This window comes from Leopardus geoffroyi, chromosome D1, assembly GCF_018350155.1.
Source record: "Leopardus geoffroyi isolate Oge1 chromosome D1, O.geoffroyi_Oge1_pat1.0, whole genome shotgun sequence".
Taxonomy (NCBI): domain Eukaryota; kingdom Metazoa; phylum Chordata; class Mammalia; order Carnivora; family Felidae; genus Leopardus; species Leopardus geoffroyi.
In genome coordinates this window covers 2,109,004-2,136,397 of record NC_059329.1, presented here as the reverse complement: position 1 = coordinate 2,136,397, position 27,394 = coordinate 2,109,004, and the positions used below count along the sequence as shown (strand labels likewise).

The 27,394-nt window shown below is 45.6% G+C and overlaps 1 protein-coding gene across 3 annotated transcripts in view; it reads left to right on the top strand.

The window, feature by feature from the left end:
• PDGFD (platelet derived growth factor D) overlaps positions 1 to 27,394 on the top strand; it is a 219,727-nt gene that overhangs the window by 173,479 nt on the left and 18,854 nt on the right. For all 3 annotated transcript variants that reach the window (XM_045482604.1, XM_045482603.1, XM_045482605.1), the window contains exons 4-5: positions 18,304 to 18,366; positions 21,980 to 22,178. In XM_045482604.1, the coding sequence (XP_045338560.1) occupies positions 18,304 to 18,366; positions 21,980 to 22,178 (262 nt within the window). The remainder of the gene's footprint in view (positions 1 to 18,303; positions 18,367 to 21,979; positions 22,179 to 27,394) is intronic.

Sequence of the window (27,394 nt, the reverse complement as noted above, 5' to 3'; positions counted from 1 at the left end):
GTAACAGCACTGTGGGTCCACAGGGCGCCTCCCAGAACATCTCATGCTTATGCTGCTCCATTTTGAAATTATTCTGCTCAGTAGTTTTTAGACTGAGAACGCTCAACCAGTGTCAGAAAATCAATTTAAAGTTTCCCTTTTATTTTTGCGGAGAATACGGAGGCCAGGCTAAAACGGTTCCCAAAAGCAACATTCTTGGCTACGTACAGTAAATCGTCCGCTCTCTGTCCCGTCCGTGAACGAAGAGGTTGGCAGAGGATAATGTAGTGTTCTCCTGGGAGTAAAGATTCTTCTCCGCTTATGTCGTTACTTTCTATAAAAGTTTATGGCTTTTTTGTTGTTGCTGCTGTTGCGCCTAAAAGAATACTGTCTTCCCCTTAACGCAGGAGAGTGAAGGTTTTTTTTTTTTTTATTCTGATGAAATCCAATCTCTGCATTGGCTGAGTAGTGACTGTATATTAAATATTATTGCACAGTCCCCCCCTCTGCATCCTGTGCTCTCTGAGAAGAGCTCAGTGCTAGCGGGAGCACGCAGTCCTATCACCTTGCAGGGGCAGGTTCTGCGCGGGAGCCCCCAAGACCAGCCATGCCTTCTGCCAGGGTTTCCTGTGCAGCCTCTGCTGCGGGAAACGGTGTCTGGGGCGGGGAATCCCTTTCCTGCAGCCTGGAAGTCAGGAAGCTGTGAAATGTCAGGCAGAATGAGAGGAGTTCACCAAAGACTTCTTGAAAGGGAGGTGAAGGTGAATTTCACCTTAGAGTGGAGACTGCTGTGGTCAACCAACGTTTGCATACGGTAGACAGCTGGGAGCTGCATCATTAATCCTACCCAACACCACCACTACCCCCCCCCCCATCCCATCAGGGTGCAGGCGCATTTCTGCACAGAGACAAGAGCTTTGCATTTCAAATGCATTATTTCTACGGTAAGTATTCCATTAACACAGCACACACAACATTGTACAACTTTCATTGAGTTCCGATACAACCAAAGGGGGATTTTGCAACTCTTGGATTTATATCGATTTTATAATGTTTATTTACTTTTGAGAGAGAGAGAGACAGAACGCGAGTGGGGGAGCAGCAGAGAGAGAGACAGAATCTGAAGCAGGCTTCAGGCTCTGAGCTGTCAGCACAGAGCCCGACGCAGGGCTCAAACCCACAAACCACGAGATCGTGACCTGGGCCGAAGTCAGACACTCAACTGACTGAGCCAGCCAGGTGCTCCGTGTTGGATTTATTTTAAAATAGAACTCCCATAGCTAGGACTAAAGACTAGTGGCTGACCACTTTGGATGAGAAAAATAATTGTGGCAGTTTGCAGGGCATGACCCCTGGTGTCCTTGCTAACTTCTTAATGCTTTGCATAGAAAGAAAGATAACATGGGGCACCTGGGTGGCCCCAGTTGAGCGTCCGACTTCGGCTCAGGTCGTGATCTCACAGTTTGTGAGTTCAAGCCTCGAGTCCGGCTCTGCGCTGACAGTGTAGACCCTGCTTGGGATCCTCTGTCCTTTCTCTGCCTCTCCTCTGCTCACACTCTCGCTTTCTCAAGATATATAAACATTTTTTTTTTTTTCAACGTTTATTTATTTTTGGGACAGAGAGAGACAGAGCATGAACGGGGGAGGGGCAGAGAGAGAGGGAGACACAGAATCGGAAACAGGCTCCAGGCTCTGAGCCATCAGCCCAGAGCCCGACGCGGGGCTCGAACTCACGGACCGCGAGATCGTGACCTGGCTGAAGTCGGACGCTTAACCGACTGCGCCACCCAGGCGCCCCTATAAACATTTTTAAAAAGGAAAGATAATATGGTTATAGAGTACATGTTTATGATAGCTTCAGAAGCTTACTTTAAAAGATGACTGTTAAAGAGTCTTCCTAAATGATACAAAGTTTCCTCTTGGTTCTCACCCGTCAAATGCAGAGAGAGCACAGTAAATGCAATTTGGTGTCTGTGCATTCGAGACTTCTGTATCATTTCATATAAAATAAGGTTTTCCTTTACAGATGACTTATTGTAAATGCCAGTGGTTCTTCCTGGGGAGAACTGGTATTAGAAGAAGAAACATTGTTTTTCACATGCATCTAACGTGGGATTACCTCCCTCTGCATTCCACCACCCTGTGGACTATTTCTCCCTTTGAAAATCTAAATATACATATTACGTGAGATAATAGCGGGTGACACATTGTGAGAAGTGCACACCGCACGGCAGGTGTTATTTGTCTCAGAACACAGGCTGGGATACATTTTGGAGTAGACCTTGGATTCGAGGGGAATGCATACCTCACTCCCCCCCAGGACCAAGAGGACCACGACCTCTGGACATCTGCCCCGTGGGCCTCCCCTGTTCCCTGTGCGCATCAGAGAGGGCACCCACTCAGCCTTCCAGGACGGTCGGTTGCCTCTGAAACCGAGCTGATTTTCCTTCTCTTTCTTCAGCACTGACGGAATTGGGCCAGAGCTGAGTAGATACCAGAAGGGTACTTGGGAGTAGTACGCGTGGTTTCCCACTGGGGGGTTTGGAGAGGAAAATGAAGAGTGACCAGAATCACCCTGGAGGTCTGCAGAATGATGGAGACAAGGACTCTCCTTTCTTGGAGTGTCCTTTCTTCAAGCATGCGCTAGCGTGGAGAGCACCTTGGACCAGGCGCCGGGAGACGTGGAGTCTAACTCTGGCTTTGTCACCAGGAGGCTGTGGCCCCTTTAGAATGTCGTGACTTTGGACACTTACTCCAGCAATAGCTATGGTTCTCTAAGTTAAGCTGCGGTAATGAACATCCCTGAAATCCCCGTGGCTCCCTACTTGTGTAGGCGCTGATGTCACTCCATGTGGGAGTCCAGGCCGAAGGGTCAGTCCCCCTGCAGACAGGCAGCAGTGGGAAAAGAGCAAGGGTGAGCCACGGTGTGTCCTAAAGCTTCTTCTCCCATTCAGTTGGTTAGAGGAAGTCACGCGGCCAAGCCTGCCTTCCGGGGGCAGGAAGTACCCTCCTCCCATGTGGGGGCGCCGGGGACAAGCCCTCAGACGACAGGCCCAGTACCCAGGGGCAGCCCAGTGCCTCTGAGTTGAAGGCACTACTCAGGGATTTGTAAAGTCTCGTTGAGCTTCAGAATTACAAGCTTTAATTCGTAAGTTAGAAATGGCAGTAAGTAGTTTGGATGTAGAGATGTCTTACCAGGAGATCGGAGGCTGCGTGAATTAGTGGCTTACATATGTACATAGTTTTGGGTTTTTTTTTTTTAAGTTCATTTATTTATTTTGGGAGAGAGTGAGAGAGTGAGTGGGGGAGAGGGGCAGAGAGAGAGGGAGAGTCCCAAGCTGCTCTGCACTGTCAGCACGGGGCCCGATGTGGGGCTCGATCTCACGAACCCATCATGAGATCGTGACTTGAGCCGAAATCAAGAGTTGGACACTCAACTGACTGAGCCACCCAGGCGCCTCCCCCATCTTTAAATGTTTATTTATTTTTGAGAGGGAGAGACAGAGACAGAGCGTGAGCGGGGGAGGGGCAGGGACAGAGGGAGACACAGAATCTGAAGCAGGCTCCAGGCTCCGAGCTGTCAGCACAGAGCCCGATTCAGGGCTTGAACTCCCAAACCACGAGATCATGACCTGAGCCCCAGTCAGAGGCTCAATCTAGTGAACCACCCAGGCGACTCTGCATACATAGCTTTTGTCTACAAATTCCTTCAACCATTTTAAAGCAATTTCTTGCCCTTTTGAAATTTTGTGTTCATTGTTGTGAAGAATGCATGAATAATGGTCCTTTAAATAGGTATAACAATTTGTAGTGGGCAAAATGCATACACCTGTTCCTGGCGTGACTGTATTGACCGTATTTGGTTTGTTGACTCTGTTTTTCCAATGCCTAGAACCATGTCGAGCAAGTAGGAAGCCCTCGGTAATTTCCTGGAGGGTGGGGTAGACCTCCTTTTGTAGAGAGACTGCTGGATATAGTCAAGGGGCTGGAGGAATGCATTCCATCCCCTTGGGGAAAGTTCCAGAAGGCACAGCCCTTGCTTGCTGGTTTTACAGAAATGACCGCCCAGGAAATCAGAAAATCTCCTCTCAGAGGCTGCAAACCTTTATGTTATCGAAGGTATCTGTGCCCAGACCCGCTCACGCGGTGGTGGTGAGAGTGGAGTAAGATGAGGGATGTTAAAGCTTCCTGAAGACTTGAAACCCTCAGGGCCCCCTTGAGGTGAAGAAAGGTTCGGCCACTATAGGTTGGATGGCCCAATCAGCAATGCTTCCTAGGACAGAAATGTGCAGACGGGTTCCGTCTCAGCCTTTCGATGCATCCGGTGTTTTCCTTGCAGCTTTCCATGGAAAAAAAAGTTTTGACGAGAAAATATTGAGGCCCAGAGAGACTAAGTACTTGGTGCAAGGACTCCAGCCGGTCAGCGATGGAGTTGGGATTGGATCCAGGGCATCTGACTCCAGAGCTAGTGGCTCGTGGCTCCCCTACCCCCTGCCTACCCTTTGCAGAGGTATTAAATTAGCATGGCCGGGGCGCCTGGGTGGCGCAGTCGGTTAAGCGTCCGACTTCAGCCAGGTCACGATCTCGCGGTCCGTGAGTTCCAGCCCCGCGTCAGGCTCTGGGCTGATGGCTCAGAGCCTGGAGCCTGTTTCCGATTCTGTGTCTCCCTCTCTCTCTGCCCCTCCCCCGTTCATGCTCTGTCTCTCTCTGTCCCCCCCAAAAAATAAATAAAAACGTTGGGAAAAAAAATTAAAAAAAAATAAATAAATAAAATAAATTAGCATGGCCGTCTTTTCAGGAGACAGATAACATATTGGAAAGACTGTACTAGTTTTGGAAAGAGTGCAGTGAATGTCCACGTGGGCCAGTTAGTTTCACATGAGGTATCTAATTTAATCCCCAACCACCCCTGTGGGGGATTAAAAAAAAAAAAAAAAGGTGCTTTTCCCATTTTATGAATCAGGAGCCTCTAGCGTAGAGTCTACTTTGTCCAAGGTCACCCAGTCAGCGTTCCACGTGGAATTCAAATGGGAGTGCTCTGTGTCCAAAGCCGGGACGTGAAAATGCTTTAGCCCACGGATCGTTAAACCCCTGCCACCAGCCAAAGTGTTGCCATCCTTATTCAGCAAAGGAGGCTCACCACTCCCTTCTTCTTCATTTACTTTGTTCTTAGAGATCCTCTGATGAAAGCCGTCGGTCCCTTTGTATTCTGGTGTCTTTATGATCCCTGCCGGGTTGCGAGATAGCTTTTAGTAATCCCACCAAATCAGCCCCTGCTGACTGACCTCAGGGGTCACCATAAAGTGCTTAAGGGATCCTCATCTGTTGAAAGTTCTCATCAGGCAAACATTCTAACTCTTCTATGAGGAAGAAAGGTAATTTTGTACCCTGCTGAGAAACGAGATAGAACTAAATTATATTTGAGTGGAGAATGCTGTTATCATGTTAGGGATTTGATTACCAACATGAGGAAGGACTCTTAATTCTAAGCTTGCTCTAGAAGACTGTGGACATCCCAGAACGGTTTTCCATACCAACAGCATTGAATTTCTTGGTTCCAATTTTTTCAACTGTTCTCGTCTCTCCGAACAGTGATCTGTTGTTTCCTGTGCGTTTTCTAGGAACTCCATTATTCTGCTGAAGATCACAGAATTCGAGAGGATAAAACATTGTTCTTTTTTCTTGTTTTCACACACACAGAAAGGGAGGCACGTCAGCAGGGGCCCGAGAGATGTGGCTGTGTGAAAATCTGACTCCCTACGAGCTAGGACAGGCGCGGTCCAGTATGTCTGGACACGTCGGCTCCAGGCACCAAATCTGACCATTATGCTGATGCCTGACTTTCTGGGAGCCTGGTTTCCTTGTATTTAGGTCAAGGGTGGTCAGAACGAGAACGCCCTGAGAGCAGTGACCTTGGTGTCCTTTTCTGGATCTCCACCACTTTGAACCACTTGGTCAGAAATAGTGGAAGTCTTTAAATGTCTGGTGAAGGAATGGTTAAATGCCACACCAAAAAACAAAAACACAAAGCAAAACAAAACAAAAACATGCTCAGCATGGCATTCAGGACCCTTTGATTTGTCCTGCGTGGCCTACTCTTAGTAGATTCTCACTCTCCTGTCTACCTGTCTGCTCTCCTGACTGTCAAAATCCCTGATTGTCATTTAGGGTCAACCCCAAGGCCCCTTCTTCTGAATTCTTTCTCCCGTCTGCCTACATAGACTTGAGCCGTTCCTTCCTCTGTAGACCTACAGGACTTTGCTTATGGCCCTAGTAGAGCATTTATTTCCGTAGGTCTTGCATTATTGGTGTATTTATTCCACAAATATTTTTTCACCCTCAGCTGCGTACCAGCCAGTATGCTAGGGCTTTCGGTGAATCCTCTCATTTGCCCCTCAAAGCAGTCCACTCGGTATTCATTCTTTCATTTAACTAGTACTTACGAATGCCTCTTAGTTAACAGACTCTGTCGTAGGTGCTGGGGTTGAGCACTGTGCAAGTTAGAAAGCATCTCACCCTCCGAGGGCGTTTACCCTCTACCTAACGGAGAGACGCAGACTTGGAAACAGGTCCAGAAATAAGGAAGATAGTTTCACGTAATGGTAAGCCATTCAGAAAAGTAAATGACGTTAACAGAAGTTGCTGACCTGAAAGGGAATGAGAACAGGGGAAGGAGGATTAACGTAGGTGAGATCTTCCTCCAGGGCAGTTGCACCTCTCACGCATCCGCATCCTGGCGTTGCCCGGGCCCAGCACGGTGAGGTCCAGCTCGTTGTCATTCAGAAGTCTTAAGGTTGTGACTAGAACGGTGAACTTGGTGATCTGTCAGCACCTTCCGTCCCCAGAGCGTGCCGCTGAGAATGAAGGAAGTAGGAATACGGTGTACGTGTGAGATGGCAGGTGTTCAGGGGCTGTATCAGGCCGCCTGGCGACTGAGCCGCGGAGCGGTCAGCTCTGACGTTTCCCTCCAGCGGAGCAGAAGCCGTGGTTCACCCAACCCCGGGCGTGTTCTCTCCCTTTGCCTTTGGAGCGCATCATACTTTTAATTCTTCCGGCAGTAGAAATCACCTTGGTAATTCTGTTTGGCTTAGAGGAATGCAGCCTTGAACTTGCATTCTGTATGGGACACAGCACACGATCCTACAGAAACGGTCAAGCCAGAAGCAAAGGAGGGCCGGTCTAGGATTAAAGCCTTGCTGTGCCCAGGCTCGTGTTTTCACTTCCGAACACTGCCGCCGAACACGGCTGATGTCATCCCAGGCAAGAGGAGAAATTGGTGACAGGCCAGAGTCCGTGGGACTGAGATCGCGGGATCTCTCATTTAAACGCCTCTTGTCCTGCTCAGAAGTGACTTTTCGCACCTGTGGGAAAAGACGCTGGTTGTTCACTCGGGAGTCATGACGAAGTTATGTGGACCCAGGGACGTCTTCACCGGCGTCAGCCGCGGAGCCTGGCCACAGGATCGAGTGTTCCTCTGTGTGGCGCTTTCCCAGCCCTTATCAGAAAGACACCCACGAGGCACTCAGCACCAAGAAGCTTGGCTGAAGGCCTGCTTCTTTGGGATCTGACACCTGCCAGCTGCTTTCCTGAGTTGCTAGTTGAGTGGGGATGGAAAGAGGAACCTGGAGGTCAAGCATGTGCTAATCTCACCTTTTGTCACGAGTGATTTGCAAGTGAAGGGTGCCCTTCCGTTTCAGACTAGACGTTACCCAACTTGCTGGTTTAACCACATAGCTGTGTCGGGAAATGCCCTGCGGTCAGGTCAGGTCAGGTCAGGTCAGGCCGAGAAGAAGGTTGTGCTTTTAATGAACGGTTAGTTCATTTCTGTACCACTGCAGGATGAACACGGCTATTAAATGCTTCACATCCGGGCAGCTTGTAGGGCCACGTGATCATTGTGATGGGTGGGGGTTCTGCTGAGCGCATGGGGTCCTGTGTGGGGACAGGGTGACTGCCCGCAAGGAAAATGTTTCACCGAAACACCAACCCACCCGCCTAGGCAATATTCACATTTTTAAATAGAGCAGCTAGCTTTCTGAATGCTTTATGACTGGCCCGTCCCTGGGCCCCTCCTTAGTCCCTGAATCCCTCTTTAGAGATGTTCTTCTTTGCTTTATAAACCTGTCACTTGCTGAACAAGGTTTCATGAGCACCTTTTCCTGCCGGTATGATGGGTTGTGTTGACTATGGCTTTGTCTGTTACATTTCAAAGGGCGTTTTCTCCCTGCTGTGAGATCTTAGAAGTTTTAATTAGCAGTGGGATAATTGGAGTTTGGAAAGGAAATGATTTTAGCCAAGGGATTTTGCTGATGCGTCCTTAATCTTCATTGTGTGTGTGCGATTTCCATTTTTCCTAATATTTGTTGTAATAATATAATTAGCTTCTGGCCAAGATGAAGATAATCCGTTCATATAACATCGTCCTTGGGAGTGTGAATTTTAGCACAGTTATCCAACCAAAATTAAACGCTTTGTTGGATTTTGAGTATGACACGGACTTTCCTCCTCAACGAGGGAAGCAACACGGAGAGTAAAACGAGTGCCTTCTGTATACCAGGAAGTACGCTAAGCACAAGGAAATGAAAACATTAATAATTGCGGCCAGGATTTCTTTTCACTTCGAACCTGTAATTTTTCATATCCTCAGCCATCCATTTTGGCTTGGGCCTGTAACTATCTGGAGGATTAGCTTAGCGATGCCACAAGTACCATCTTTAACAATTTTCAGGCTCCTGGTGAACTGAACCAAATGTTCTTTCTGAAGTGGACTTAAGGAATGTGTGAAAACCTGTACCTAGCACAAATCAAGGGTGTTTGTTTACTGTATGAAAGGACTCTTGATAACTGAAAGGGTGAGCCCAGGAGCAGAGACAAAGGCGCGGTGGGTCAGCCTGGGGTCCAAGTAGCTGCAGCCTGGGGTCCCGGTCCCTGCAGACCCTCTTCCAGGACAGGTTCTGTCCGCATCCTGTCTCCCCGCTTCCTCATGTCCTAAAGCTGCAGAAATGATGGATGGCATGATGTACTCAAAGCGTTTCATACAGTGCGCGGCGTGTGATCGGTGCTCCATAAAAGGCAGCTGTCACTGCAGAGTGATGAGTCGTAGAGCTTTCTTAATACCAGACAACTTGATCGTGTTCACAAGAACCGTTAACCAAATTGAAATGTGCACCTAGCTCTCCAGCAACACGTTGAAGAAAGACCTCTGGCAGGATCTTTCTAGATGAAAATTAAATGTTCGTTTATCATTTGGTCCGTATCAAGCACAGCGAAAGCTATGAGCAGAGTTGCATTTTGTCCTTGTTTGGGTAACACAGAGTTAATTTCATCAAGCTTCTAGCCCGTCCATCTCTCCTCTCGAGGCTCATTATGTTTTCACCTGGCCATAGTACACAAGCACTAACTGGAGGCTGTTCATCGTTTTCTATCACGGTAGATTCACTCTCGGTCTACAAACACACCTGCACCCTTCTCTAGCTTTGTATTGTGGTCCCCATGACGCCCCCTCTGAGTTGATGTCTTCTTCGCTGCCTGCTGAAGCCTTTCCTCTTTGGCCATCGCACTTGAGTTTGGTCTAATCTTTGCTCATCTTGTTGTAATAGTTCGCCACGCTAAGTCCGGTCCAAGGAAATCAGATATAGAAAGTACCTGGTCTTACAACATAGGAGGAAAAATGGCTTTAAAAAAATACTTGGACATTGGCATCAAAATTTCATGGATGATTTGTTGATGAATCCTAGATCTAAATTAAACCATTTTACTGTATTGTCAGTAATGGGTGTAGGATTGAGCTCTGTGTCAGGCTCTATGGTAAGCATGAAGCCTCCTTGAGATTCTCTTGCTCGCTCTCTCTCTCTCTCTCTCCCTCTCTTCCTCCCCCCCTCTTTCTCTCCCTCTGTGTCTCTCCACCCTCGTACACTCTCTCTCTCTAAAAAGTAGAAATTATAATATGGTTAAAAAGTTGTGAAACCAACTCTTGAATTAGTGGAAAGCTGCAAGTGTGTCCTATCTGTGGGGGATATTTGTTATTAAAGATTATTTATTTTATTAACATTTTATTTCCAGTAGCAGATGACTCATACTCAGGACTTCTCAGAGCTCTAAGAAGTTATGTTAATAATTTCACAGGCCAATTCTCTAACTTTGAAATACACTCCTTGATTCTTGTTAATTATTGATTCTTGAACTCTCAATATACTTGTACTAGGTGTTGTTGCCAATAAAAGCTGGCCTTTCCCATATTACTTAGAAAAGAGCTGATTCGATGATGAGCATATAATGAGATACACTTGTAAAGGATTGGTTGGCTCACAGACTAGGATTGAACCTAAGGATTTTCATTTTTGTTTTATTCTGTTCCCATAGACGTTGAGTCATGGACGTGTCATTCTTTGCATGCACACTGATGGCACCGTGTGCCAGAAATTCATGTACTAAAGTCTCAGAAGTCTTTCTTCTAAAACAGCTTTCGCATAGAGTCATCTCAGGGCACAGCCTCCGATTTTAGCTTTATTTGATTTTCCTCAGTGGGTCATGAACAGAGCGTGATGAACAAATGAAGAATCACTTAAGGAATAAATTGTGATAGTGTATTTGTTTGTTACCATTTTGCGAATCCAGACAAATCCCTCTGTTTCTTTCACATTTCAAAAGAAAGACCTCTACGCACGCACTTACCCAAGAAGCACAGACAGAGTTAGGAGAGGGAGTTCTCTGTTCTGTGTCTCTGAGGAAGAAATATGAAACCTCACACCCAAGAAAACTTTTCACAATAAAAGAAAACGCCCTGACAAATGTCCTTCAAAACTTTCCCCAAATAAGTCATCCTTGGTACGTTCAGCATTGTTTTGGCTGAAAGCTGTTTAAAATCTCCAAGTAAGCACGTATTTTTTGCTCTAAGAGGTGGAAGAAATCATCCTCCCAAGCAGTGAACTGGTTATGGCTCATCTACTCACATGCAGTGTAGCCACCCAGGCTGAGAGTGAGCAGCCGTCCCCTGTGAGATCCGGGAACAGGTGCTACAGCCAGTTACCTTCGAGGCCAGAGTCCTGGCCTGCCAACCGCTGTCTCCAAAGACACTTGTTCCCAGATCCACTGTCAAGGTTCAGGACGGGGACTCACGTGGACACCCGCTGCCCGCATTCCGTGACTGGTCGCCTTGGTGGGCGCGGGAGGGGATGTTCCCCGCGTCCACGTGGAATATACCGCCTCGCTCTGGGATGACCCCAGGGTGACTGATGGCCAGGAAGGGTTATCCGGCCATGTCCTGTCTGGAATGAGGTTCCCAATCATGTCTCAGTCTTTGATAGTGAAGATGATCGGTGAGAACACTCATGGCCTGTAGTGTCATCGGACCTGCGGCTCGATTGGTCTCCAGCCTGTGAGTCAGCCGTCCTCACACGGAGCTGGACGGACGCCTGTCCAGCCCTGAGCTGATGGCTCCCTGCCTGTTTCCCTGGCCGTTTTTATATCATCAAAAGTTGGTGTTGCGTTAGCCACATTTTAGGTGGAACCAAATGTCATAATTCTAGAACACTTCTTTATTGTCCCACTTTGAACAGTTCTCTGTCGTAACTGATGAGAATTATCTCTACCAAAGATGCTTCTGTTTTCCCCCGGAGAATATGTGGGTAACACTATTCAATCTAATAATATAACATAAGGCTTTTAGAGGTAAGTGCTCACACACGCTGCAATCCATTGCATTGTTGTTTCAGAAATGTATCGTTCTCTGATTAAAAGTAGGGATGTATTGTGAACATTTTAGGACACATAAGGAGACAAAAGGAAGAAGCAAGCAAGCAACATTTAGTGCCAACAATGTCAGTATTGTTGTGAATGTATTTTCAGTCGTGCTTCAGTTAGCTGTCGGTACATTTTTCTAGCAGATTTGTATGATACGAAGCATACTCTCACAACCTTTCATGTGTAAGAACTCGTTTCATTTTAAGGATGTAACGATTTCATGTAAGGATATTAACTGTTTCTCTGTTATGTCTGGTACATCTGCCGGTTTATGCTTTCAATTTTGTTGTTGGTATTTTTGGATTTGTGCACCGTTTAGTATGCGTGAGGTGTATCGACTTTTACGCTTCCTCACTTTCGCGCTCATGCTTAGGATTGTATCTCTTCCACACTGCAGTTACACAAATACCCATCTATGTTTTCGTATACTTTTAAGTTTTTGTTTTTACATACCTCCCCAACTTCCTAGTATGTAACTGTTTTCTCACACAAATCAATCTTTCAGAACCAAGCCATTTAAAAAATACAGATCTCAGAATCATGCCCATGTTTTCAAAACTACTCCAAATAGAGTCTTAAGGGAGCGGGTTTCATTTCAAAATCCCAAATAATGAGTTTCACCGCCAGAATGTGGTCCTGAAGTATTATAACGTGAGGACGTAAACTGAGAATAAGTTATTTGTGATGCCATAAATGAATTCTTAGTAGACTCAGATGGTGCCGACAGGATGACGCATGCCGTCGCTGGGCGGCTTGGAAAGCATGCGGCTCGGAGATCGATAGCTTCTTGGACTGTAGTCCTGACTGCAGTCGTGATTAGCTTGGAGATGCTGGACAGTCCCTCTGGCTCTCGGGACTGCCGTTTGCTCTTCGGTCCAGGGAGGGCTTGGACCCCTAGATACCATCTTAATGAGTCACCCACGGCCATCCCTGCAGGGACTGAGGGAACTAAGTAGCCGAAATAGCATCTCCTTCCTTTTAGGATGAAACAGACTCCAGTGGAGCAGCAGGAGGTAAGGAAACAAAGCCCTGAATTGGTACCTACCTCTTAGAGCCAACGAATAGTTCCCTCTCCTTGGAAGGATGGGACACGGCTTCTAAAGCATGACTCCCAATTTGTTGTCACAAAGGACAGAGACGTGTTTTTGTAGGCTGGACCGTTGTGATACATTTTAAGTGATGATTCACTGTTGGTTCTATTTTAGCATTTAAGTAATGCTAAAGGCACTGCTCTGCCGAGAGACCCCACGGTAGAGGAGTTTGTCTCGTGTTAGCCTGGAGCTTGCAAAAGCAAGCTGTCTACCCAGGATGATACTAAAAATATGCAGCAGGCACTGTGACACAGGCACAGCTGATCAGAATGGGCTCTGACTGGAAAGTGCTGCTTTGCCCGGACGGGGCGGCCGGGGAAGCGGACGGACGTCATCCCTGAATGTACCCTGGGGCCCAGTGACATTGGAGCATGTACCCAAAACTCAGCTAAGAATTTGGCATAGAGCGCAGAAGAGATCAGCTCCCTGCCATTCTAGAGCGTGCACTCTAGCTGGGGAAAGAGATCATGAACAGAAAACCAAATACAACACCATTTCAGACTGTCGTAAATGCTTGAAAGAAAATGAAGCAAATGAAGTGGCTTGAGTGGCCAAGAGTGGGGGTATCTTAAATAAAATGTTCAAGGAGGGTTCTCTACAGATGTGCTATCTGAGCGTAAAATAATGAGGAGCCAGTCCCTGTAACACTTGCAGAAAAGTGCATCCCAGATGTAGGGAACAGCAGCAGATTTTGACCTAAGGGAAGACCCCCGGAGTGTTAGTTGAAAGATGGTAAGAGGCCATTTTGGTGGGAGTGGAGTATGTGGGAAACGTGGAACCTCAAATCAGAGAGAGACGCTGCGGACGAGGCAAGCAGGGGCCACCTTGTACAAGACCAGATCCCAAGTACAGTGGAAAACTGTTGGAGGGGTTTAAGCAGAAAAGAGAAGTGAGTTGATCACGTTTAAAAGATACCAGGAGAGTCAAATAGCCCAGAAATAAACCCACCCATCTACAGTTAGCTAATGTTTCACAGAGTAGCTAAAAATACTTGATGGGGAAAGGTACTCGGTTCAAGAAATGGTGTTGGGAAAAATGGATACTCAAATGTAAAAGAATGTAGTTGGACCTGTATCTTAACACCACTCACAAACACTGACTCAAAATAGAGTCAAGTTAAATGTAAGACCTGAAACTGGAAAACTCCTACAAGAAAGCATAAGGGAAAAGCTCCTAGACATTGGTCGTGGTGATGATTGTCTTTGGAGATGATATCAAAAGCAAAGGCAATGATTAAGAGGTGAGACGACATCAAACTCTAAAAGCTTCTACACAGCAAAAGAAAACAGCAGAATGAAGAGGCAGCCTATGGGATGGGAGAAAGTATTTGCAAACCACATATCTGAAAAGAGATTAACATCCAAAATATATAAGGAACTCATGTAACTCAATAGCAAAAATCAAATAAATAAATAAATAAATAAATAAATAAATAAATAAATAAGTAAATATCTTATTTAACCATGGGCAGAGGACCTGAAGAGACATTTCTTTTCCAAAGAAGACCTATAAATGCTCAACAGGTACATGAAAAGATGCTCACCATTACTAACCAGCAGGGGAATGCACATCGTAAGCACAATTAGGTATCACGTCACACCTGTTAGAATGACTAGTATCCAGAAGACAAGAGGTGACAGATGTTGGTGAGGTTGTGGACAAATGGAACCTTAGTGCCCTGCCGGTGGGAATGCAGACTGGTCCAGCCACTGTGGAGAACAGTAGGGAGGTTCCTCAAGAAATGAAAAGCCTATCGTATGACCCGGCAATCCCGCTTGTAGTTATACAATTGAAAGAAACTAAATCACGGTATTGAGGAGGTACCTTCACCCTCCACGTGCGCTGCAGCATTATTCACAACGGCCGAGATGTGGAAACAACCCGGTGCCCACTGGCAGAGGAATGGGTAAAGAAGATGTGAGATGTATATATTCAGCCATGAGGCAGAAGGAAATCCTGCATTTGAGACAACACAGATGGGCCTTGATGACACTAGGCTGAGTAAAGTAAGTGAGGTAGAAAAAGACAAAACTGTATAAATCTCACTTATATGCATACTGTACAAAAAAAAAAAAAGGCTGTCTCAATTGGAGGAGCGTGCAACTCATGGGCTTGGGTCGTGAACTTGAGCCCCACGTTGGGCATAGAGGTTCCTTAAAATGTTTTTTAAGATTAAAAAAAAAGCCAGACTCACAGAAATAAAGTCATGTGGTGGTTTCCAGGGTCAAGAAAGTAGGGAAGCGGGCAGTTGTCCCAAAGGCACGAACTTCCCATTATAAGGTGAATAAAGTCTAGGGGTCTAATGCACAGCATGCTGATGTAATTAACGATGCTGTATTATATACTTGAAAGTCGCCAAGGGGAGAGTATTCTCAAATAGTCTCACTATACACACCCACACACAATTTTAATTATGTGAGGCCCTCAATGTGTTAACCAACCTTCTTGTGGTAACCATCTAGCAACATATACACGTATCAGATCATCTTTTTGTACACCTTAAACCTACATGGCGTTATATGTCAGTTACTTTTCAGTAAGGTGGCAAAAGACAAGGCCACCGTGGCCATCCTGTGGAGTACAGACCCTGGGCTCTGGAGACAGTGTAGCCTGGAGAAAGCTAGTGACTGAGAAGCCCGGCCTTGGGAGATTGTGGTGGAGGAGATCATCATGTTAAGGATAGATTTAGACAGCAAATGGTTATGTTCCTTCCCCTGCCAAGACTGACCTTTCAGCTCTAAAATTCATAGGTTCTACATTTTATTCCTTGGAGAGGCATTTTTCCTTTTTGTAAGCTCATTTTAAATATGCCATTTATAATTAATGGCAAATTTTGAAATAACCTAAAAGAAGGTTGGTTTCTTTTAAGTGTCTCATTATCATGTTGCTAAGAGAAGATAAATTTACTTTTTATCTGGAGGTTAATGAAATCCTCTGTCATTTTTACATGTTAAAGTTTTTAGCTGAAATCCTGTAGCCCAGACAGTAAAGAAGAGAAAAGTGTTTTTGTGTAGTATTTGTCTAGGTGTGTGGGCATAAAGACACTTTATATTTAAAAAGTGCTTAACAGAACATTTTTACCATATACCTATGCAAGAAAATGAAGTAAATTGAAGTCACAGAATTTAGCAAGTATAGATATAAAATCTAACTAAGAATATCTCAAAGGTATCCCCATAGAAGCTTCCACCAATATTCTGCTCTATGCCTCTCCTGTTTTTCTTTTAACTTCCCTTTGGACACTGTTTCGTCCAAGCCAGCTACAATGATGTGAAAGATCATCACCCAGCTCGTACTTAGAAACGAGTTCTAGTGCTCCTAGCTTTGCAAGAAGTTGGCCACATGCTATGGAGCACACCCGTACCGTTTAGGTCTCTGAGAATTGGTTTTCTGATCATTAAAATGAAAAGATTGCACTAGATAATAGTAAACTTCTTTCCAGCTGCAAGATTTTAAGATTGTCGCTCTTGTGATTTTCATGCATGGTCAACATAACCCATCACTGGATTTTTGTGCTGGTGACTCTCAAATCTCTCTCCAAAGTCCTGGTCTCCCTCACATGGCCCACTCTCATTTAGCAAATGGCCTCCTCAACATCTCTACCTGGATGTTGCATGGGCACCTCAAACATGCCGTGCCCAACAGGACTCATTAACTTTCCCCAGGAACAACTTTTTCTGTGTATGTGCCTCACCCTTGTCTAGACATCAGTCTCTCCTTGAGTGTTGTACCCCACCTTTCTTACAAGTGACGCCCTCCTCCCTTATCTACTTACCTGAGTCTATAAGACTCAGCTCAAGAGTCACCTTCTTGGGTCAGATTTTTCTAAGCCCACTTCTTCTCAGGTCCCACATGAGTTTATTGCACGTGTTACTTACCTGTTCGTTTATGTGTTTACCTTTTGACATCCTGGAGGGAGGGTGTCGTTTCTTAGTTCCGTGATTCTACCCTCCGCTTAGAATGTATCACATAATTGGTGATTAGCAAATATTGAATGAATGAGTGAAACTGAAAATCCCATGATGTGAGGGTTGCTCAGGTACTTACCCTACCTGGTATCTGTCCTCCCCCCAGGAGCCCCTTCAAGACATGGAGAAGCTGTTGTCTCTCTTGCCCAACGTCACCTGCTCACCTGCTCGGAAGACTTCCATAAATACCAACCTTCATTTGTTTGCATGCATCCGTTTCCTGTGGGATCTCCATGTCCTTTTTATGAGAATCCTGTCTTGCAGAGTGCAGAGACCCAGTTTCTCTTTCTGTCTCACGTTTCCTGAAGTTGAGACCAGAATAATGACATCTAGCCAGTTTTTAATAGATGTTCATTCCTTGAACCCCACGCTTGACTTAGTTCTCTCTTGGTAAACAACTAAATTTTTCTAACACAGGCATTTATACATAAACCAGTCCCATAATGAGCAATTAACACGTGCATTTCTAGCTCCTCCAAATGTTAATGAAATTTAGACCTGATACTTAGCTCTCGTTCAGTAAGTATACTTGGGTAAATAAGCCGGCAGATTTGAGTATCAGAATTTTCCTCAACATCATCTTCGCATACTCTCTGGTCTGGCTAGGAGACCTCACCTGACTCGCTTTATTTTAGCAGGTTCAAGAAACCGTCTGTGACGTGTAAAAATGGTAGAATCAGCTTTCCTTCCCACTCTGTTTTTTACAGTTACTGCTGCTAGAGTAATTAGCAAGACAGTCACATACCAATTGGAGACCCATTTGTCTTTTAGGAGGAGTTTCTTTCTCCGAGATCCATTGCTGTCACCAACCCTTTGAGGTTTCTCTGAGATAACTGTCTCAGGTCTGCCCATTACCTTCTTTCCTCGGGTAGCACTTTGTCACTCCACGGCCATTTCCTTCCCCTGCCGTTCTGCCTGACATTTCTTGATAGAGTCAGGAATGGCCCGTTGTCGGTTAATTTATCTTTGGAAAGATCGCTGATACCGTAGACCAGCTCAGTCGGCAGGATTGAACATGATGCAGAACCGAGTTCAAACCAGATAAACAATACTGATAATGACTATTATTACTCTTTATGAGGCACCTTATTAAGTGCGAGTTATAATTGCATAATTAGTGCATGCAGCTCTCAAAACTACCCTCCTCTTGGAGCATCCCGCACCAGCCTTTTACAGATGAGGAAGAGAAGGATCGGAGAGGTTAAGTAGATTGCCTGAGGTCACGCAGCCTGCAGGTGACCGAGTTAAAATCTGAACTCCTGTCTGCACGCTTTCCATTTCACCAGCCCTTATGAGTGAATGTGACTGTATCCATTATGTCCATAAATGTCCGTGTCTTGAATGAGAAGGGTTCCTGAGGAGAGGTGCCTAAGACAAATGGTGACCTGTCCAGCAAGACGGTACCCTCGTTTCTGTTGTCACTTAGTTGGAAGAAGCTTTAGATGGCCGAGATACTGAAACTGCGCACATAATGAACGAAACAGAGGTCTGATGGACTCACATGGATGTTTCTTGCCTTCTAGGAAGATTTCCAACCCGCAGCAGCCTCAGAGACCAACTGGGAGTCCGTCACTAGCTCTATCTCCGTAAGTAATTTAGTTTTCTGTTGCCAGAAAAAAAAAAAAAAAAAAAAAAAAAAAAAACTGATGGGGAAGCTAAGGTCAAGCCCAGAACAGCTCCAGCTGTGGAAGGATCTGTTAGCTTCACCAGAAGCCATGTTGCAGTCGCGATGAGCTCTACCATTTCACGTAGATTATAGCGGGCGATGCCACGCGCCAGGAAACCCCAGTACCCACTGCAGGAACAAGGCACGGACAAGGACTTCAGTATCTATCCATTTCAGAGCGGAAGGTTCCAGCTAGAGGAGCATCCAGGCACAGCAGACACATCAGACTGGTCCGTGGCATAGGCTCAAGTGGGGAATTTTGCCAGAGTGTTTCTGGAGAATCCAGGAGACACTTGGAACCTTCGCCTTTTCAGGGATCTTTTCAGATGTGAGAAATCCTAGTGTTTACAGCAAGATAGCTTAAGTGCAAACCAGGCATGTGCCCTCTGACTGGGAAATAAAACATAACCCGCCCTGAAACCGTAACGTGGTTCCCCCCCCCATGTTCTTCCCCGCGAATGTAGTCATTCCTCTGTAAGCTACTTCCCTTTGTTCAGAAAGAACAGACCTTGTTTTCGCCAGTCCTGTGAGTAGCACCCACGTAGCAGTAAACTACAAGGTCATAAACGCAGGTGTTCATTAGCGGCATAAAAGCGTGGCGAAAGCCTGCCCGTGGCTCTCACCTGGGTCCGTGCGGCCGAGTCAGAGTTGACTCTTTTTTCATGTGATGGGCTATCCCTTGCTCTCTGGGGGATTTTTGACAAACTTCCTTCAGATGGCAGGGTCTCCTTAGCTATGGATTCTGTGGCTCTTTCGTTCACCTGGCGTGTCCACTGGACTAGAACATGACCCATTCAGGAGGTCGGTGAGGCTTCTAATGGCGATATTGAGAGTGTTTTATTTGTTTGTGATAGTCCCGAATGCACACTCTGAACCTAGCTAAGTGCAGGAGTCATTGTCAGGCAGGTGAAAATGGAACCGAGGCAGGTGATACTTTAGTCCTGGGAGCAGGCTCAGTGGAAAGCTTGGCCAGGTGGCATTCTGGGACTGGCAATTCCAAGTGGATGCCGGTGGCCGCTTTTGCCCCCGGACCCCAGCGTGCTGTTCTGTCAAGTCCTCTGGCTTCTCCAGCATCGTACACGTGATGGCTCGGAGCGGTGTAGACATTCCTGCCCCAAGTGCGGAAGCTTACATGCTTCAGGGACCCTTAGCGAATTCAGGGTAACCTGGGTCCTCTTGAGAGCAAGATTGTGCCGTCCATCAGGAGGATCTCCAGAAGCTCGTTGCTGGGTCCGCATCCCCTGGTCACTTTTCTGGGCCCAGTTCCAAGGCCACGTGCTGCTCAGCCCTCTGGAAATAGCAGGGACCCAGAGTCGTGTCCCTCAGCGTTCTGGTTCTCAGGAACCCTCTGGAATAGGAGTAAGGACCCTTGGACCCGCCATGAACTTTGTATAAGCCATATTTTGTGTTTCTCGAATGGCTTATCATTTTCAGGGCATTTTTCTTTTTTTTATAAATGGTTAACATTTTAAAGTCATTCGGTTGTAATGAAATCAGATCTATGGTGCCACGGAGAGGGGGCATACCCAGTGAGTTCTCTCCCATAAAAATAATTTTTAAACAATTACCCCAGAAATACAAATGTTCCGGTGGGTTTATGAGGTCATCTAGTCGTCCTTCACCTCATTTCCTAACCTGGTGTTTCTGTCACACGAGGGCGGTTTCACATTTTACCTACAGTTTGTTCAGACTTGCTTTTCAGACCAATGTTGGAAGACATTAGATTCCCATCCCCCTCAGGGACTAAGAGCCCCCACCCACGGCTTTCTTCTGAAGCGATGTCTAGGGACACACAAGCTCTTGGCACAGTCAGGAGCAAGCCCAGGAAACGTTTTGCCCGGAGCCCCCCAGATCCATCGTAAGAGGCTTCCTTCCACGTGCATGAGCATGGCTTCATTCGTGTTCCTGCTTTGGTTTCAGAAAAGAGGGAGGCGTTTTAATTTCAAAGCTTTTATATGCTGCCCTGCACCCAAATGTAGCCAGCTCTTTTTGAATTTTTGGATTTTAGACCCACGTGATCGTGATGCAAGGCTAAATGTAAATCACCTGGTGAACTGAGCCAGGTAGACTGTAGATTATCCAGATAATACAAAGTTGGATGAGAATTTGAAATTTTGATACGGAAGCATAATATCTGACTCTAGCCCCTGATGCCAGGAGGGATGGAAACAGGAATGATGTGGCATAGCCGGGATGCAGTTTGTATCAGACACACATATGCATGCACACACACATGCACACACGCATGCACACGTACCCACTCATACACACACCCACATGAGCGCGCGCGCACACACACACACACACACACACCTGGATTAGAGAGCTGGCCTCCTACCTTCACCAGCGGAGCTCAGGTCTCGCTGCCTGTTCCCCAAACTCCACCTCCCCCCACCCCCTTTCCGCTACAGGACCTATTTGAAAACAGCTCCTAAGATGCACCAGGGGCAGGTTCGTGCTTTTACAAGACCCTTAGTCTTGCTGAAGAGGAACCACCATTCCCCTGGAGGCAGGCGGTCATTCATCATTGTTGACACACCTTGGACCTTGACTGGCTAAAAAGAGACAACATTACCCGAAAGGTTTTTGCTATTTCCCCTTTTCCAGAAGAGATAGGAGATGTTTGCCCTTGAGGCGTCTTATTTGTCTGGCAGTTTCTTTAAAGACACTTTGAAACCATTTGAGGCTATGTCTCTCTATCTCCCTGTTAATGGGTCATGAATCTTTACAGAGATGTTTGAATCATGGCTCATTTGCCTCTAGATTATACAAGGGTTAGTGAAGTAAGTGCTTGGAAACTTCTGTGGGGACATAACCCATGGCAAAATGCGTGATCTCTTCCAGACTCCCCGTGATGTTGTAGTCCCTATTTAAAGAGTATTTCTGAGAATATTTTAACGACAGCTGGGATCACTAGCAAGCAACAGCACTTTAAAAATATATATGTGTGCTTCCCGTGAGAATCTCCCAGTCTGGGTGAAGACTAACTATCCTTGTTGACAGTAAATAACCTGGCTAAAGTACCACAGTGTATCAGATTGTCTCCAGAGGACATTCAAACCCCGCTCACACAACCCCTGTCATGCCAGGTGACCTGTGCAGGGGAGACATGGAGGCTAATCATGGGGGAATAGAATGGATTCTGCCAAAGTTGCCATGGAAGGAGTTCAGAATTGAAATCCTAATTGTTGTTTGTTGATGCCAACATGGATGATTTGGGACCTTGAACCAAGAAATGAGATGGTGTCATTTTGATCTTGCCATTTAGTCAATACCTTCGTAATGATTATATTTCAGATGAACTAGAAATTTTATAACCTCCCTGGTTGTTATTTGCAAAACTGTGAATGACTCTCACTTCCCAGTCAGTTGCTGTCATTCAAGACTCTGGCAGAGGACTTTCACGTGATATTTACGCACATAACGTCTTAGGATCAAAAGCCTGTCGATGTTCCTCCCGTGTAGTTGCGTGACCGTTGTATTTCGTAGCACTGGACTTTTTCTGAGTACACTGAGCTGTGTGTCACTCCTAGGGGGTATCCTATCACTCTCCATCAGTAACGGACCCCACTCTCACTGCGGACGCTCTGGACAAAACAGTCGCAGAATTCGATACCGTGGAGGACCTGCTGAAGCACTTCAATCCAGAATCGTGGCGAGAAGACCTTGAGAATCTCTACTTGGAAACCCCCCATTATCGAGGGAGGTCCTACCATGACAGGAAGTCAAAAGGTAAGAAACGCAGCCCCGGAGGTTCTTTGTAAGCCGATAGGAACATAGATAGCAGTACTCAGCGAGGGCGAAAAAATGGAATCTTTTTAACTCACTAAAATGAGAGGATTCCTGCCAGATTTATCACATACCTTTTCCACAGTACCTTCTAAGGAAGTTCCGTGTTTAATCCCAAACTGTGTTGTGTGTATGCGATTACGAAAGGTTTGGTTCAAAGACACGTCGTCGTTAGGAGCTAGGAAAAAACCCTTGTAAAATCTTCTGGACCAGCTTCTTGCGTCTCGGCAAGCAAGGTATGACTAGCCTCACCGTCAAGGGAGGTAGATAATTTGGCACAGGCTGTGTGGCCAGTAGGCAGCAGAGAGGAAGTGGGAGTCAGTTTCTTGCCTCCTGTGCCTCTCTGATGGATAGGAGTCTTTTCACTCAGGACTCAGCCAGCAGGATAGGCTCCTGGTTAAGCAGTGGTCAGAACTTCTAGAGGATTTCACCCGTCCCCATTCAGTGTCTACTCTAAAAGGGGTTTTCAAGAGGGTCTCCTGTGTGCTCGGTACTCTGGACTTTTCATAGGATATAAATGTCCCAAAAAAGAAACAGAAGACCTGGGATGGTTATGGTTTGCACAAGTGTGGGTATGCATTCAACTGGGGGTTCCAGGAAAGTATAACGAAGGGAGGGGAGAAGAACATTCATGAGAAAACATCTTGAGTTAAAACTGTAATACTGAAACTCAAAAAAAATCAACTCTTCCTCGTACATCTGAGTGATGTGATCTGAGAATGTTTCTTTGAATGTTTAAATGAAATTAATAGAGAACTATCTTGTCGTTACCTCTTTTTGAATAACATGGTAATTTCTAGCCTATTACGTTCTTGCTTTATTTGCTAAAATTTGTCGTGAAAGTTTTATCTCTCAAAGTCTCGTCTGCCTCGTTTGCATCGTAGATGTGAAGGTATTTAGCTAAAATAGGGCTCGTTTGGTACATTTCAGAATGTCAGGGGTCCTTGTAAGAACTGTGAGCCTGGCCAGCTGGCACAGGTAACGTGTGTGTTAGTGGGCACAGCCCCTCAGAGCGTTTGGGCTGGAATGGCCAATCCGTTAACCGCCCGCTGGGTCTGTTGCTTATGGCTCACGTCTGACATCCTGGATACTTGAAAGGTAGAGTTCAAGGGTGGGCAGGAGAGTCACCGGTGGCCCTGACGTTACAGAGGTGTGCCCTAATAGGCAGGTCACTGTAGCTCATACAGTGTCCCCGGGGCTCAGGTGGGATTCCACAGAGGAGAAATTGCGTCTCTGTGGTGGTGTTGTCTTTGAGTCTCTTCTACGGTCAACTCGAAGGAAAGTGAAACGTTCACGGTGCGGTGAAACCTCCAGAAGAATAGGAGCCGTGGTGTCAGACAAGGAAATGATAAGCTCCCACTCTGTCTTCAAGGGTCTTAGTCACCACGGCTATCTGAGGGGTGGTTCTTCTTGACACGTGGTTGTTGGATTCTTACAATTTAAAAATCATCAAAATCCGTTACGTTCTTTCCCTCGGAAGTTATGTCGTGTTGGAGGCAGAGCGTCTGGGTTCAGATCCTACCACTACCACTAACAAGTTTTGTGATTTTTCAGTGAGTCCCTGGCCTTCCCGTGCCTCAGTTTCCTCATTGGCACCATGAGTGTGATCACACTGGCCTCCAATGATTGTTAGTGGTGCCGTCGAGAACAGCCAGCCCCGCGTGCTTGTTCAAGAAGTGTTGGCTCGCTCTGGCTACGTAGAATCCTGAAGGATGTTAGTATCACGTCACGGGCGGAGCCTTCCTTGTCCCTCGTCCCCTCCCTGTGCAGTCCACCACCCCAGCGTTTGGAGGACTTGGGACGTCACAGCATTTCTGTGTCCTGCTCCTGCACTGTTACTGTGGCGTGGGGTTTTCTCTGAGGGAATGGGAGATCCCAGGACCTAGGGGTCTCGTCTCCACTCGGCTGGGGAGCTGTGAGAAGCTGCAGGTGGCCAGTCCCAGACACCCCGACTCATGCCTCCCGGGGGGAGGCCAATGGAGATTGATCCTGAGAGGCCGCCAGGGTTGAGAGCCACCGTTTTAGGCATTGTTCATCCCGTTATGTCGGGTACTTGGCATAGCCTTGGACACGTTTTAGGTGCTCAGTTAATGTTTGTGAATTGAAGATACTAATAATCCAGCATGAGCATATTTCCAAAGTTTATAGAAACCCACCCCATAGACTGATGAAGGAGGCTTTGTTAAGAATGCCTTTGGTTACTGGTAGAACCTTGCGAGAGCATTCAAGGTGACATTCCAGTTATTTCTGACAGAGTAAACATTTCTTTCCGTTGTTGGCTCAGGTCTGACTTCTTAAGCTCTTGTTTAAAACGGCTTGAAGGCAGATCTGTGCTTTGTCACTTAACACTGGTGAGTCACCACTGTCTGTGCAATGTTCTAAATGTGCTGGTTGGTTGTTTATCATTCCAGTGATGCTGGGCCACCTGTGTGTATGTCTCACACACACAAAGATAAGTCCCGTTTAATATTCCAGCTGTCGTTCTCAGCTTTGAGAACTTAAAAATACAAATTCATGGTTTATATTCTGATGTAGAGGAAAGGGAGCGGTGAAGGAACAGCAGGAACAGAAAAATGGTTACAGACAAGGGAGGTCCCCTGGATGTCAAATGAAGAGTGAACTTGCTAGGATTCCTACAAACGTTCCCTCTCGCGGATGTGATCATTTTTTAACGATGTTGTGCAAAAACAAACATCAGTTCTGGGTAGCTATGGAATTTCCATTCTTCCACTTTGCCTACGCTCATCAAAGGGGCACTTCTCTTGATACCCAAGAGAGGTGCTCAAAGATGAGCCTTAAATGCGAATGTGCAAAACACAGAGTTTTATAATTCTAAAATAAAGCACGCACACACTGGGTGAAGAACTGTTATAATAAAGTAGAAACGGTTAATATTGGGTAGAAAACTGTATGCTTTGTTTCTATGGTTTATTGGAAGGCGGATTTGGTGACCTCGCTGTCTACATTTTTTACATTGTTTTTTAACATTTGTTTATTATTGAGAGACAGAGAGAGACAAAGCGTGAGCAGGGGAGGGGCAGAGAGAGAGGGAGACACAGAATCTGAAGCAGGTTCCAGGCTCCGAGCTGTCAGCCCAGAGCCCGACGCAGGGCTCGAACTCACAAACCAGGAGATCATGACCTGAGCCGAAGTCGGACGCTTAACCGACTGAGCCACCCAGGCGCCCCTCACTGTCTACACTTCTAAAACTCACGGGTAATAGGTAAGCTCAGACTTGCCTGAAAAAGCTTCTGGACTGAAGATAGTAGAACAAGTTAACGTATCTAACGTTAAGTTTCTTAGAGGGTATGGAAAAAACGGTAGCACGGATAATCGAAATCCGTACATAACTGCAGTTCCGAAACCCAATTTTTACCAGTAATTTCAGCCTCATGCTTTCACCTCAAAGCTGCCTTAAAGTTTAAAAAAAAAAAAAAAGTTGTTTCCAGTTCAAGTTGCATTACTTTTTCTAACGAATATGCTAATGATATAGCAAACTTGTCCCTAGTTAGGTAGTTAGGTAGTTAGGTAAACAGCTGTATGGATCTTCTACAAACTGTATAATCATGTCGTAACTATTGTGGCCTAACTGAAAGCTGTGATTTCTTTAAAACACAATCCTTTAGGGGCGCCTGGCTGGCTCAGTTGGTAGTGCGCGCAACTGTTAATATCAGGGTTGTGAGTTCAAGCCCCACACTGGGCGTGGAGCCTGGTTAAAAAACCAAAACAAAAACACAGTCCTTTACATTTAGGGCAGTGCCTCTTTAACCCAATTCGTAGCATGAAATTGGACGACTTTAAATTCAGAAATGATCAGTCTCAAACTCTGCCGGAGTGGGCTTTGAGAAGCCATTTACAAATGGAGATTAACAATGTAAAAGAGATCTGTGTTTTTACTTAATTCCAGGAGAACTTGACTTTCCCAAATGATAGTGTGTTTGTCATAGAAAAAACTCCAACACATGATAGCAAGGGGGAAGGCTGTTGTTACAGCATTAAGGGTTGTCATTAAAATATTGGTATAATTGTTCAGGCACCCCAACTTAATAGGTTTGAACTACAGTTTTAGTTACCAGAAGTAAATTCTTCCCAAAAGATTTGGCCTTTTTTTAGTGCATGTGCCAAAATTGACATGCACTCCTCTTTAAAAAAAAAAAAAAAAAAAAAAATCACTATTTCCACACTGAGTGGAGCAAATATATTGATACTAAGTTGATTCAAAGTGACAGGGTTTGCAAGACATCATTTTTCCAGTCTCTAAATGGTTAGGTGTTCTAACTCTGGGACAGTTATCAGCCCATCTCATAGGCTCCAATACCAGTTCTGTGATTTCTTACGTGACATTGTTTAGCTCTAAGATCTAAAACACTTGCCTTTTTAATTTGAAAACTATTTATAGGTAAATACCAGGCATAGTAGCTGAGGACTAAATGAAATAAATATGTTTACTATCAAACTGTTTGAATTGGTTCTGAATTCTTCTAGATCGTAGATCAGAATACTTTTTATTTTTAAATTAGTTACTTATTGCTGCTTCTATATCATGTTCTTGTGTAGTGACTAGGACAATACAGGTTTTGCTCTTTCAAACATGACTTAAGATGAGAGAAATAATTTCGTAATATATTAAGACGTGAACATAGCTTAGAACGAGCTGAAGTCATCACACGTTGATTGCTTGGAAATTTCTCTGTCTGCCTATCTGATGTCTGGGTAGGAACTTGCAAAAGGCTTTTGGCTGACCCTGGCAATGAATCAGATAAATCAGTCTTGAGATAACATCCCCCTGTAACCACCTCTCTGGACATTAAACAGAGATACTGGGGTCATTAAATCAAAATGGATTTATTTTTCTAATTTCTAACCTCAGAAGAGGGATGGCTTCATTCAACTTCCTGAACCACATAGTTTGCACCAAGTGAAAGCTGTCTTCATGATTGTTAAAATTGTCTACCACAAATTTGATAGAAATAGAACAAAGGAGAGGATGCTTTAGTGGGAGTCAGGGAAACTTGCGATAAAATTCTCACTCATGTCCTAAGAACAGGGGCCTCACTCATGTCACTCGTAGACCCCCAAGTCCCTGCAGAATGGCTCTAATTATAACCGCCTTGCAAAGTTGTGTGAGGATTCGTGAGAGCAGACTGTCCAAGCCAGCG